This window comes from Ursus americanus, chromosome 18 (genome assembly GCF_024610735.1).
Source record: "Ursus americanus isolate L20-20 chromosome 18, mUrsAme1.1.p, whole genome shotgun sequence".
NCBI classification, from domain to species: domain Eukaryota; kingdom Metazoa; phylum Chordata; class Mammalia; order Carnivora; family Ursidae; genus Ursus; species Ursus americanus.
This window is the reverse complement of record NC_142144.1, coordinates 46,500,133-46,514,469: the sequence shown is the minus strand read 5'-3', so window position 1 is coordinate 46,514,469 and position 14,337 is coordinate 46,500,133. Positions and strand designations below refer to the sequence as shown.

Genomic DNA, 14,337 nt, shown 5'->3' with positions numbered 1-14,337 from the left:
AAGCTTTCTATATTTGTATTCACACACCAATTTGATGATTCACCAGGGAGAATTTAGCTCTTTGCTTCATTACGCTCAAAGTAGTAAAACAAAATTTTGGCAATTAACATTGATTTTAGGTTAGTTGTATTCAGTTGAAATAGTATAATATTATAATCAAATGTTAATCACTAGTAAGATGCAATGTTCTTAATTTGGACTTCCCTTCTTCCTCAAGAGAGCTTCTTGGAATCAATATTGTATATTATTCTCTGCAATATTTGCACTTGGACCTGACGTAATCAATTCTTTGGTAAAGTTAATTATCCAGATGTCTAAATCAGTAATTAATCTGGATAATCCCTATTCTCCTATATTCTACTTCATCTCATCTTTAGTGTTTAAGTCTGAGATACGAAATAGACTCTCCTGGATCCAGTGGCAAGCAAAACAGGCCTTTGGCTTCACGCAACAAAGCTAGGGCGGGTCCCACAATCCCAGTGAAGTAGAAGGGAAATTATATTGGCCACATGTGCAGCATTTCTGGTCCTACTTTAAAATTACTACCTCTTATTTCTGTTGACCCGATTTAATTTGGACAAAAGTGTTAAACGATAGAAAAAAAAAAAAAAACACCTCACCGGATAGATACTTGGGTATTTTTTGGAGGGGGAGCGAGGTGGAGGAAGGAACGACTTACAAGGGAAGAGTATTGAAAAGCGCCGAAGTGCTTTAGGATCACACGCAGTGTGTGATCCTACGTGATGGTGTGATACCTTGTTGCATTTTCTTCTTAGATCGTCATAAATGCCACCATTAGGGGGAGGATTAATGGATGGTCCTATGTGATGTTCCTCATTTTAATATGGTGCTTGGCAGGAGCCAAACTCATACCTAAAATGACCGCAAGTGCCCTTCTTTCCTTTTTTTCATGTTTACGTGAACATGACCTTCTGAACTCTCAATGTTAGAAGTTTGGCTGGTGTGACGTTCCTGGGAGACTGTCAGGTTTTGTAGCATTTGTTTGTTAATATCTGTGGCAACTCGAGTAGAAGCAATTCTAGGTAGGTGTGCGTGCCAAAGAGTTTGGAATTTGGAAATAGGATTTTGATGGGAGTTTTGAGTGTTGGCAGAAAACCGTTGGAGCGACCCCTCAGCAATGGCAGTAGTCTGATCAAACGGGAGGCCGCCAGGAGGTGACGTTAGTGCCTGATAGATGAGGTGCGGTGGAGGAGCCCATCCGGAGATGGTGTTATCATACCTGGGAACGGTGGGGTCGTGTCCGAGCCGGGCTTCACACGAGAGCTTCCATGTGCCGGACCTGCCATATTTTTCTTTTTCTGTTTAAGAGAGAGAAACATCCGAAAACTTCCTGACTCTTCACCTCCCTCTGGGTTTTTTTCCTTGTAGTGGTTCTCAACCCTAACAACGTGTCAGAATTGCTGGAAGAGTTATTAAAAATGACTAATGCCTGTGCTCCACACGTAGCAACCCCAGTATAATTGATCGGGGTTTTTTTTTTTGGGGGGGGTATCAGTATTTTTAAAAGAGCTTCCCAGATGAATCAAACAGTGCTTTGAGAGTGGTTGAGAACCACTGCTTTATAGCAGGGCCTCAGAATTGTCTGGAGGGCTATTTATTAGGTCTGGAATGGGCCCTGTGAATCCATTTGCATTTCTAACAAGTTCCCAGGTGATGTTGATACTGACCTTAAGGAGATCGCATTTTGAGAATCACCAAGAAGGCTGTCTTAAAAAAAAAAAAGGTCATTTGGGTGTAATTGATGGCTTGATCTTTTTTTTTTTTCTTTAAATATTGCTAGAGATACATTGTAGGGTTAAAATTAGAGATTAAAGAGTATTATGTATATGATTCCTTTTATGTAAAAAAGGAAAGGTTTTGTTTTTTTTAACAATTGTTTTATTAAAATTTTTTTTGGAGGAAAAAGCCATATCAATAATAACTAAAAGTTTTGTATAGTACTTCATAGTTTAAAAAGCTAATGGATTAAAAACTAAGGATGTACTGTATGGTGACTAACATAGCATAATAAAAAACTTAAAAAAGCTAATGAATTTACTATTTCTAATAAGCTTTTGAACTATTTAAAATAACTTTCGTAGGTTTTTTTTCCCCTTAAACCTCATTATTTGAGAATCCTGCAATTTCAGATCTTATGTTTTGTAGTCTCTTTAGGTATCTTTATGGATGTAGACCAGATAAAAATTCTTTTTCTTGTTCAATAGAAATTTTAAGAGTTTTCGTTTTGAAGAGTTTATTTTGAGATGGAAGAAATGTTTTTTGGTTTTTGTTTTTTTTCCTTGTCTTAAATATGCTGGAGGAATGGAGCCATACACTGAGAAGAATGGGGGGTAAGTAGGAACAGAGAAGGAGAGGGTGCTTATAAGTTGGAGCAATGTTAGAGGAAATAGAACATTCCAGGTTTGGAAAGAGAGGAGGAGGAGACCTCCAGGAATGAAGAAACCGAGGAGGAGATGGATATGACCGAGCTCCTGGATTCCAAAGCTTGGCCAAAGTCCCAGAGGTACTGTGTGGCTGAGTTTGTGGTCAAATCTGGATCCCTAAGACTCAGAGTTGATGTTCTTTTCTGCAAAACAGGTAGATAAGGAAAAAAAATGTTAGTTCTAATGACCCAACTCTGCAACAAATGGTAATTTTGCATCCCGGAAAACAGTTTCTAGATGGTGTTGGCTCTTGTTGCTGTATTTGGATGTTGAGAATTTGTAGTCCCAAAACAACAGCTTCCAACGCGACTTTCTGTGCTTTTCAGAAATCACCCCCAGCCTTTGATCACTGTGCTCGAACACAGACCTGATTGCTGGCCAGTACTTTTGCAGCAGCTGACGGCTTTTTTCCAGCAATGCCCTGAAAGGTAATGTAAAATAAAATAAATGAGGGAGATGGAATGGCATCTGCTCATTTTAGAGCTTTTGTTTTTTTCTTTTTTTTAAAGCTACTTTGACTATGTTGTTTTCTGTTGAAGAAAAGAAATGTTTTAGAACAAGATATAGTTGTGTTTTCTATTTAAGAGGCAAAAAAAAAAAAAAACCCCAAAAAACAAACCCCTACCAGATCTAATTGATGGTTGAAATATTGAATATGAAAAAAGCTATTAAAGAAGTTAAGGCTTCCCTGCTCAGTGGGGAGTCTGCTTCTCCCTCTCCCTCTGCCTCTGGGTACGTGTGCACATGCGTGCATGCTTGCTCACTCTCTCAAATAAATAAATCTTAAAAAAAAAAAAAGAGTAAATCTTGTTGTATGACTCCCTTGCTTAAATTAACACAACTGTGGTTTTCAAACTGCACTTGCGTCGTGTGGACAAAGCATGGGGACTGTCCTCCACCCCGTTAGCTCTTTCTATAGAACTTACATGTAGATATCTTGTGGTAGCTTTCTACTGGCAAACAATAGTGTGGCTTCCGAAATAATTGGAAAATCCCTGGGCTAAAAGGTAAAATCTAGTTTGTTATGCTAGGCTCTCTTTCCTACACAGTTTCAACCTATTTCCCCAGTTTTCTCTTGACCTGCTGATTTATGAATGGCGTATGCAGCAGTTCGTGGACTTGCTTTCGATTCCATCCAGAAAGCTGTGCTGTTCCCTTCCCTCCGTGCTTTTGCTTATCAGTACCTACTTTACTCTTGAATTTTACCCCAACCCTTTCCTGACTCATTTCTCTATTTTAAATCTCTCTGCTCGGAAGTCCTTGCTTACCAAGCTGAATGAGGGGTCTCTTTTATGTGCTCTCATAATAACGTCAGCTGTGATTCGTAACATTATTGTACTTCATTGTCTTGGAATTCCTCTCTGGGGAAACTTCCTGAGGGCAGGGACTGTGTCTCATTAGTCTTTGTATTAATAAAGCCTGGCCCATTTCTAGGTGCTCTATAAATACTGAATTTATGTACATGAGGTGGGTTGCAGAGGGCCTCTTAATACGTAATATCACTGCGTACTTAGTACTATCATGCAAGGTCATGATAGGACACAACGGTCCCAGGTAATCCAGTGCCTGAGTGACATTCACCACACCAGCTACATTCATATTTTCTTGTTCTTGAAGGTCTTACAGTGTCCTATACATACAGTTTCTTAGAACACCACTTCTGAGTCCACAACTTTAATGTTAGGTGGGATTTCTAGGCATGGCGTACTGTCGCAGGGAGTTGTAAGAGACATAGGGAACCTTGGACCATCTGCCAGTGAGAAAAATTCATGTGACATTTGGCTGATAGCTCAACATAAACTTCACTATCCTCTTTTCCTTCACCTAGATTGCATTTTCAAAGGTAAGATATTAATATTTCTGAAATAAGTCTTTGTTCATCTTTGTCGGAAATTAAAAATAACGAACTTATAAATACGTTTTTTAAATGAAATTTCTTGCTCTTGTTAAATAGATTAGGAGGATATTTTATAAAAGATGCTGCTGCTGTTGTGCCAAACTTTTTATTAAGCTTGTTTTTAGGGTAATCCTCAGGACTGTCTTTCTTTTCCAGCTCTTGAGTTAGCCATCATGTAATTAATTACCTTTTGGTTATCTTCATTTCAAAGGAGTGTTATATTGGGATTTGGAAGTCGTTATCCTAATGAAATATGTCCAGATATTCATAAGGTAAAAAAGATTATTAATTGACTTTGGTTTTTTCCCTGATAAGCTTCTATTGACTCTTTTCATTCAAGTTCTTATGTGTTAGGTTACACTATCTAGAGCCTTTCGGAAGTTCTAAATTAAATTTATTTGCTAAGAATAATTTCAGTTGCCTCATTTCCACTTTTATACTATGGGGTTATTCTTCGCAGAATGAAATTGATATTTCTGGTTGCATTTTTCGGCAGACCATTAGTTTCCTGAGATTTAATTTTAGAACAAGTTAGCTTCATAACTTAGTACTGAGCAACTTTAGTTGTTTGGAAGGTAATGAAGGAAGGTTGGTGATTTAATTTGCTAAGAATATAAACAGTGATTCACAACTAGGGGAAGAAGGCAAAATGTTGTGAAGATAGCTTGTACTCTGGTTCCTCCTGTGTCAAGAATTGTTCATTAGCTGGGTTCCTTTTTAATGGTATGTAGATGTCCTGACATGACAGTGTATCTTCATGCTAGATTTTTTGGGCATTATGTTCTAATTAAATTCTGCATGCATTTATAGAAGGCCTATGATGTTAAGCCCTGAGAATTGCATAAATTGTCAATGACATCATTGTCTCTGGTGCTTTAAGTTTTTCTAGTCTCACGCATAATTTCTCAAATGAAGGAATGAAGGTGAGCAACATCAAATGACCTTCTCAAGGTCACCGGGTTAGTTAGTGGTTGAGAAGGGCCGAAAGCCTGTTTCTTGACTCTCATTCCGAGTTTTTCCCTACCACTTCTCCCTCTGTGAACATAGAGAAGACTTGTGTGTAGGTACATACATGCACAGTTGGGTACGGTTGTAAACATTCTTAATCACTTTGGGATTTCAGGTGGTCTGTTTGATTCTATTTCTTTTCTCCTTCAGACCTGTCAATTTCATACCCCACTGAAATGCCAGTCATCAGATACCACATAGGAAATCTAAAATCAGGACTGATTAAGCCAAGGATAATTCAATTTTTAAAATTTATTTATTCATTTATTTATTTTAAAGATTTTATTTATTCACTTGACGGGGGGAGCACAAAAGGGGGTGGCAGGCAGAGGGAGAGGGAGAAGCAGGGTGCCTAACGTGGGACTCGATTCCGGGACTCTGGGCTCATGACCTGAGCTGAAGGCAGACGCTTAACTGACTGAGCCACCCAGGCGCCAAGCCAAAGAGGTTTGTAAACAGTATATTATCCTAAAGAAGCTCAGCGTTATGTTTGTGATGTCAAACAATAATAGCGTCTTGGAAATACGTTTCTTTACACGAAACTTGCAGTTTGCCTTCAGCATCTCAATGTAGGAGAAAACTGAGAAGGTATTCGTGGGTGTTCTTGACACCTAGATTGTATTTATTGTTTGGGGAATACATTATTAGGGAACGGGGAAACAACATTTCTTAAATCTCTCTTCTGGAGACTTCTTCATATTCTAACCTACACATACATTGTCCTCTTGCTTGTTCTATGAAGATTTTTTTAGTTTCCTAAAATGGTTGGTATGATAAAGGCATGTTTCAGTAATAATTATGAACTCAAAGTCCTCAGAAGTTTTTTATAGATTGTGTAAATATTTGTCTCATGAGGAAAAAATTCCTCCAGCTTGTGAGCTCCGTCAGAACCAATATTTATTCTTGTTTCTTGCTTTGTTTCTAGCACGTAGAAGAGTGAATGGGATGCTGTAGGTACTCAGTAAATTTTGCCAAGAGAATCAATGAAAAAATAAATGTTATCAGTTTGGTAACTTTGAAATTTTTATTAATGTTAATGGTGTTTTAAAATCACATTGCTGTGTAATGTATTATAAAATTATGTTGTCAAGCATAATTCAAGTAGCATTTCCTCCATGAAGTATTGAAGTATTGCACTTTATACCTTTCTTTTAGAAGTTTTCACTTTCTGTCCTCTAGTCCAGGAACAGACCTGATTGCCACTGTTAGACCGTATGCCTCTCTTTTTTTTTTTTTTTTTTTTTAAAGATTTATTTGAGAGGTGGAGAGAGCGTGCAAGGAGGGGGCGAGAAAGGGGGAAAGAGAAAATCCTAAGCAGACTCCATACTCAGCATGGACCCTGGTGCCAGCCTTGATCCTATGCATCCCATGACCCTGAGATCATGACCTGAGCCAAAGCCAAGATGCTTAACCGACTGAGCCACCCAGGCGCCCCTAGACTGGATGCCTTTTAAGGAGAGATAATGCCTGTTCATCTTTGTATCTTACCTAATAATTCTTTATGTATAATACATATGAAGCAGTAAAATAAAATTATGATATCTGATGCACGCTAATTGTAAAACTATGGTGTAGTATAACTTGAGTCGATTAATTTAGTGATCGAACATCTCTTTGGAGGCCTAATATGTCATTATTGGTGATACAGCAGTAAACAGAAATTCATGCTGTCATTTGGCTTCTAGTCTGGCCTGAGATAGAGATATTAAATAAATAATGACAATATATTCACTGTCCCGTGAAAGCACATAATGGGGGTCTGCCTTACGCTAGGTTAAGGGCAGGCCCTCAGGGAGTCGTTTTAAAAGAGAGCACTGGAAAATGACAGGAATTAGCAGAGGAAGGAACAGGAAAGGAAGAAAGAGGAGAATGTTCTAGGTAGAGGTAATAGCAAGTGAGAAGAAAGCTCGGGGAACTCGATTGAACATCTGAAATACATTTAGAGTAGCTCAGTGGAGAGCAGAGGGGAGCAAGCAATGAGGCTGAAAAGACAAGCAGAGGCTAAATTATGGAGGGTTTGTGAATTGGGCCAAATACTTTCTCTTAAGGGGGCATGCTCTTTTAAGCTGGTTAATGACCTGATCAAATGTATATACCTCAGGGGTCATTCTGGCATTTTAGTGACTTTGGCTGTGGAGTTATTGAGATATATTGAAATCTAAATAGGTAGGAAAGATTTGTAAAGCTTTCCTCCTCTGAGTGGGAAGAGCTTAAGAGGAAGGACTTGGCAAATTACTTAACCTCTCTCTGCTTTCGTTTCTTCATCTGCGTAATGGGATGGTTTTATTTCATAGGGTTGTGGTGAGGATGACATGAGTTGAAAGGCATAAATATGGTGCAATAGCTTGGACCCCACATGTGTTAACCATTTGACAAATAAATGTTAACTGTTCATATAATCTTCTTGGGATGTCCATATGGTTCTGTTTTACATAGAACTTCACCTATAGAGTTTTTCCAAAAATGCATGCCCTTGTCCTATTCCTGGAGAGTGGATCCTGATGTCTGCAATTCCAAAAAGGTTCCAGGATCATTCTGATGTTCACCAAAGCCTGGTCCTGCAGACGCCAGTGCTATTCTAGTATGCAAGTAGAGAGTCTCCTAGTCCTGGGCACCGGGCTTATGGGCTGCAGGTGTTGTCATTTCCCCCAGGCACAAAGAACTGCTTGGTGTGGATCCAGGTAGATCATGGTAGAATTGAAGAATTATGAAAAAAAGTTACATTCCATGGTATCCTAGTGTGTCATGAACTATAAGTTGATGTTTGATGATTACTGCTTGGTACCCTGTTTAACTTGGTGAACTGGCTTGTGCATGAAATGATTTGCAGGTCAGAAGTTTCGTGTATCCAAATAATGGCACCGTTTCTATGGTATCTGTATTGCGAACCATCCCAGTTACAAGAATACGCTAAACTCCGTCTAACCCTGCTGAAAGTCTTACTTCAACCCCGGGTGTCTGGTGACCCAGGACAACCATCAGTCTTGGAACAACAGATACTTCAGCTGTGTTGTGACATGGTCCCATGTTTGCAGGTAAGGCCCCTCGTCCTCCTTCACTGGTACGGCAGCAGCATCGGTTCATGTTACTTGTTACGTCATGCATAGAGTAGAACCTAGGTGATTTGCAAGCCTGGTTCCAGAAACGCTCCCAGGCTTTTGGAGATGATGAAGGAACCAGTCTAGACTTAACATTTACACGTATCGTGTTAACTAAGTTCACAGACCTATAAATCAACGTAATCCATTTTAGGATTCGTAAGGATGCAAACTTTCTGTTGCTCAAGGAAGACTTCTCAGGGCAAAGAATCTTGAGTTGAGTTTCTCCTTGTGCTAGACACAAGACAGTTACAAGAAAAAAAAAAAAGAGCTCTGCACAAATTAGAAAAAGGTGCGCCTCCTGGCAGATACAGCCCTAGAGATGCAGGGCTTGACCAGCTGAGTCTGGCTAGATTCCAGTTTCTCCATGTCTCCTTAGAGCGTACGTGGTGACCCTGATGTCTCCGGCTCATGAGAAGCCCACAGTCTAGGAAGGGAGTTAAGACAAGTATATAAATTCTCATAATTCGAAGTAGATGGATAAAAGATGTTTAACAGGTATGGATAAAATGCCTAGGAAGTTCCAGGAAGAAATAAATATGAGCTAATGTCTCTATAACTGCAGATTAAAAAAAAAAAAAGCCAGTTGCTGGTGGGTTGTGCTGTTAGTGTAGTGATTAATTCATCAGGCCATCCCTCTCATCGTCGAGCTTTCTCATTTGCCTAGAATCTGAGAGCCATGCTGCTTAGCTGCTGGAGGAAATCTGCGAATATTTTTCAGAGCGATCACTTGAGGTCACAGATGACCTGTTTTAAGTTTGTGTTAGCAAAGAGTGACTAGAGTGAATCTTTCCTCTGCGACTCATAAATAGGCTTTCCTGTAATCAAGGCAGAGAAAAGTTAATTAAAATGAATTCTCCTGTGGCTTTTCCAAGGCTTTTGTTTTGTGTGGGCAATAAAGCAGTGTATAAACCGGGGCACACTTTTTCCACCGCGTGCTTGCGTCACCCAGTTCTGTGCTCTTCTGTGGATGTTTGCCTTCATCCTCAGGAACCTGTATCTATAAGCCTAAATAACTTCTCCAGGTGAGCTCTGTGAGATATTTTGGGAAATCTGTGACTTCCTAATATAGTCGAGATAGGCAAAGAAAAAGAAGGAGAGAGATACATCATTTGGAACTAATGGAACTAGCAGCATAAATACATTTAATCACTTAACAAATAGGCTTTATTAAAAGATGCAGACTGAGCGTCAGGAGGGATCTTAGTGGGAACGGATTCCATTTTCCCACTGATTACAGGTATTCCTGAACTCTCTGAGATAACCATCCATGACTAATTTTTTAGTGATAAGTGTGCTATTTTGGAAGGCAGCCTTTTTTTTTTTTAAGTATTTCTAATTGACATGCATTTTCCTAAGATTTTACCCATTAGTTTCCATTCTTCATAGAATAAAACAAAATAGGCTTCTTAAAAAGCTCATCTGCATCCTGTTTTGTGTTATTTCTCCTTTTCCTTTCTTCCTTTCCATCCTTTCCTCCTTTCTTTCCTTCATCGCTTTCTGTACTAGGGTTTCCAGACCTTTCACTGTCCGTTGCCAGGAATTCTCTAGTTTATTGGTGTGCAGAAGGCGTTACTATGAAATGTTCTTTTTAGAGCTGAACACACTCCTATATTTGTGGTCTGACCCATACTGTGCACGTGCATAGAATCTCCTCAATTAAAAAAAAAGGTTATTTTAGACATAGCCATGCCACCCTGTTGACCTATGATGAAACGATGGTTAATGAAATTTCTAATTTCTGTTCACAACAGTTGCTCTTCCATTTTGTGTTTGTTTGTTTGTTTGTTTTTATTTACCTGCCTTAAACTTCACTGTTGACCTTGGTCCAAATAGTTCTTTCTTTTTAACTGTGACTCTTGCATTGCATATTTCTTCCATTGCACATAATCTATTGCTACCTCAACACAGAACATTACTTCACAAGTATTGGTAAAAATTTCGGTAATATTGAAGATTAGAGAGCCTTTAATGCTAACTTGCTGAGGTTGTGCAAAAATTTTTTAATAATTTCAAAATTTCAAGTATGCACAAAAAATACATTCAAGGAAATATGTTGTCCAATAAACATAAGGCTTTCTCTTGTTTTAAATCCCTTTTCTTGGTGGCCTTTTGCCTTTACCATTGTAAATTTGCAAAAGGGTAAAATAATTTAGCTACTTGATGGTTCACATTTATTTTTTATAACTTAGTATTTTCTGTCTCTTCTTTCAATATCTTTTTTCCCTCTTGTTTGCTAGGAATTAATTTTTCTCTTTGTGTAACTTACAGTCCTTTTGGGTTATTATGGTGGTAACGATTGGTGAAAGGTACAGCTGGTCAACTGTAGGCTTTCCTCTTGATGAATTTAACAGACACAAGGCTTCTGATTGAAGCAGATGGTTCATTGTTTGTAATCTCTGGTAAATGCCAATGTGTCTGTGAGCAGGACTATATCCTTAATACCAACTCCAGAATTTTGATCGGAACAGCTGGGTTTGAATTGAATTGGGATTTTCAAGAGCACCCAAGTCCTTCCTATCTAATGCATTAGCCTGTTGAGAAGACACCCTACCATTCGAATGTGGTCTTTCATTGCATCTGCCAACTGTGGAAAAGATGCTCTCAGTTAAGGTTGTCTGAGCAAATATCTTCCAGATGAAGGGCTTAGTAGTACATTAGAATAACACGCTGCCCTTTTCTTCCAGGTAACTGTGTTGGACTCGTTGAAAGGAGAGTTCATTTGGAGAACTCAAAACCAACTTTAATTTCCTTCAACATGTTGGCACAGTCATGTAATTTGTCTTAAAGAAAAATCTACACTCAGAGAAGTCAGAAAAATACATGAAAAGAATTTGTGTCATTCAGCAGTAACAAAAATGGTAGCAAATTGTATTTTGGTTAGTGACCAAAAAAAAGGGCAGAGTTTATACCTGGTTTAATTCTCTTTGAGTTATGTAAATGTCTTCGTCTCTTTAAGTCTTCATAGGTTTAGAAAAAATTATTAATACTTCTTACATAGTTTAAAATGATCCTCTGTTTTGTATATTATTTTAATACCGTATAATGGCTTTTTTAAACAGGTTAAAGATTTGATCCAGACAACAGAAGTGATGCTGTTTATTGAGGAAGTATATTTAAGCCTTCTGCGTCATCCCGTTTTCTGGAAAATTCAGCTTACCCAGCTCACCCTTCAGCTGCTGTGTGTCTGTGAAGTCAGCTTAACGATAACTGGGGAATGCTCATCTTTAATTCACCTTTTAGAGCACGGTGTTGAACTTCTGAAGGAGGTAAGGAAAGTACGGGGAAAAAAATTTGTTTAAGGTTTCATTTTATTTATTTGACAGAGAGGGAAAGAGAGAGAGAGCGTGCACAATCAGGGGAGTGGCAGGCAGAGGGCGAGGGAGAAGCAGGCTCCTGTGGAGCAGGGAGCCCAATGTGGGGCTTGATCCCAGGACCCTGGAATCATGACTCGAGCTAAAGGCAGACGCTTAACCAACTGAACCACCCAGGTGCCCCGAGGGTATGAAATTTTACTCCGTAGTTCTCCTAATTGGGTCTTCCAATAGCAGGGTGAGCGTGCTCGTTTACCTTATTGGTATCACTGTTTTTACCGTTGGGTCGTACTACTAACGTACTACTATTGTCTGTTATAAAAGCAAGTCACTGCGTTTGGAGCACCAGTAAAGGGTCTACTGCTGTGGCATTTTTTTCCCATTTGTTTATGTAGAATGCAAGTATCGAACACCTATTATATGGCGGACCCTATAGAATACATACATAAAAAGACACTTTCTGTGACCTCAGGAGACTCACAGGCATTCACATAAATAATTTAAGTAACTGGCATCCAGTAAGGTGACTGCTTCTATGGGACTACATGTAAAGGGCAGTGGGAGTACGAGTGAAGGGAAGTAGGGCATGGGCTCCGATTTGAGGAAGCCCGCCTAGGAGCTGGCCTGGTACAAACCACATGTGGGGAGGCCTTCCAGCTGTGGAAGAGCATGTGCCCAAGCACAGAAACATGAACCAGCAGGGCAGGCATGCCGTGTTCTGAAGACAATGTGTGCAGTATCGTTGACACGTGAAGGTATAGGACATAACGCTGGTCTACCGCGGAAGGTCTTCCACGCCCCACCAATGACTTTACGATTTTGTCTTCTCGGCAATGGCGTGCTATTGAAGACCTTTCTGCATAGAGGTGCCCTCAGAGTTTTGTGTTTGGAAGATCGTCGTGGTGGGAGACTGGAGGACGTTTTAGAGCTGGGCAACACTACTGGGGCCGGATGTGAGGAGGCGGGTCTTACGCTGCTCGCTGGCGTAACAAACTACTGCAGAGTGCGTGGCTTAAACAACACGAGTGTGTTTGTCACTCTTCTGGAGACTAGGAAGTCAAAGATCAGGGTGCTGACCAGCCGGGTTCTGGTGGGGAATCTCTTCTTGGCTTGTAGATAGCTGCCTCCTTGCTGTGTTCTCACAGGCTGGGGAGAGAGCAAGAGAGAGCTATTACTTCTTTTTGAAAGAATGCTAGTCTTACTTGGATTTTGGCCCTACTCTTATGACTTCATTGAATTTTTTAATTACTTGTGTTCTTTAAATATAGTCAGATTGGTAGTTAGGTCTTCAATATGTGTATTTGTGTGGCAGGGGTGTAATTCAGTCCATAGCAAGGGACTAGTTTGGGGAAGAGAGTAGGAAAGAATAGAAGAGGGAGGAAAAGAAAGGGAGGAGATGAAATCAGTAGGGCTTTGTGGCTGATTAGATGGTCAAGGAGAAGTTCCTTGGTAGAGTCTCAGCTGTCTCTTTTGAGCAACTGCATGTTGCCCTTCACTTTGAGAAATGGTAGCTGGTGTTAGAGGGAAGATGATAAATTTGGTTTTAGATATGCTTGGTTTGAGGTATGTATGGATCATGGATCGTAGTTGGATATGGGGTTTTATTTTTTTATTTTACTTTATTTTTTTAATGATTTTTTATTATATTATGTTAGTCACCATACAGTACATCCCCGGTTTCCGATGTAAGGCTCGATGATTCATTAGTTGTGTATAACACCCAGTGCACCATGCAATACGTGCCCTCCTTACTACCCATCACCGGTCTATCCCATTCCCCCACCCCCCTCCCCTCTGAAGTCCTCAGTTTGTTTCTCATAGTCCATAGTCTCTCATGTTTCATTCCCCCTTCTGATTACCCCCCCCTTCTTTATCCCTTTCTTCCCCTACCGATCATCCTAGTTCTTATGTTCCATAGATGAGAGAAATCATATGATAATTGTCTTTCTCTGCTTGACTTATTTCACTTAGCATTATCTCCTCCAGTGCCGTCCATGTTGTAGCAAATGTTGAGAACTCGTTCTTTCTGATAGCTGAGTCATATTCCATTGTATATATGGACCACAACTTCTTAATCCAGTCATCTGTTGAAGGGCATCTCGGCTCCTTCCACGATTTAGCTATTGTGGACATTGCTGCTATGAACATTGGGGGTGCATATGGCCCTTCTCTTCACTACGTCTGTATCTTTGGGGTAAATACCCAGTAGTGCAATGGCTGGATCATAGGGTAGCTCAATTTTTAACTTTTTAAGGGACCTCCACACTGTTTTCCAGAGTGGCTGTACCAACTTGCATTCCCACCAACAATGTAGGAGGGATCCCCTTTCTCCACATCCTCTCCAACAATTGTTTCTTGCCTTGTCTATTTTTGCCATTCTAACTGGCGTAAGGTGGTATCTCAGTGTGGTTTTGATTTGAATTTCCTTGATGGCTAATGATTTTGAACATTTTTTCATGTGTCTGTTAGCCATTTGTATGTCTTCATTGGAAAAGTGTCTGTTCATATCTTCTGCCCATTTTTTGATTTGTTTATTTGTTTCTCGTGTATTGAGTTTGAGAAGTTCTTTGTAGATC

The 14,337-nt window shown here is 39.7% G+C and overlaps 1 protein-coding gene across 2 annotated transcripts in view; it reads left to right on the top strand.

Annotated features, from left to right (window-relative positions):
- Positions 1-14,337, top strand: part of FOCAD (focadhesin) — a 302,415-nt gene that overhangs the window by 72,171 nt on the left and 215,907 nt on the right. Inside the window, exons 1-4 of one of the 2 annotated variants that reach the window (XM_045780634.2) lie at positions 2,772-2,872; positions 4,553-4,613; positions 8,180-8,384; positions 11,510-11,716. In XM_045780634.2, the coding sequence (XP_045636590.2) occupies positions 4,588-4,613; positions 8,180-8,384; positions 11,510-11,716 (438 nt within the window). In that variant the 5' untranslated portion in view covers positions 2,772-2,872; positions 4,553-4,587. Of the gene's footprint in view, positions 1-2,770; positions 2,873-4,552; positions 4,614-8,179; positions 8,385-11,509; positions 11,717-14,337 lie in introns of those variants that run through there. The other variant, XM_045780633.2, reaches the window with a different exon arrangement.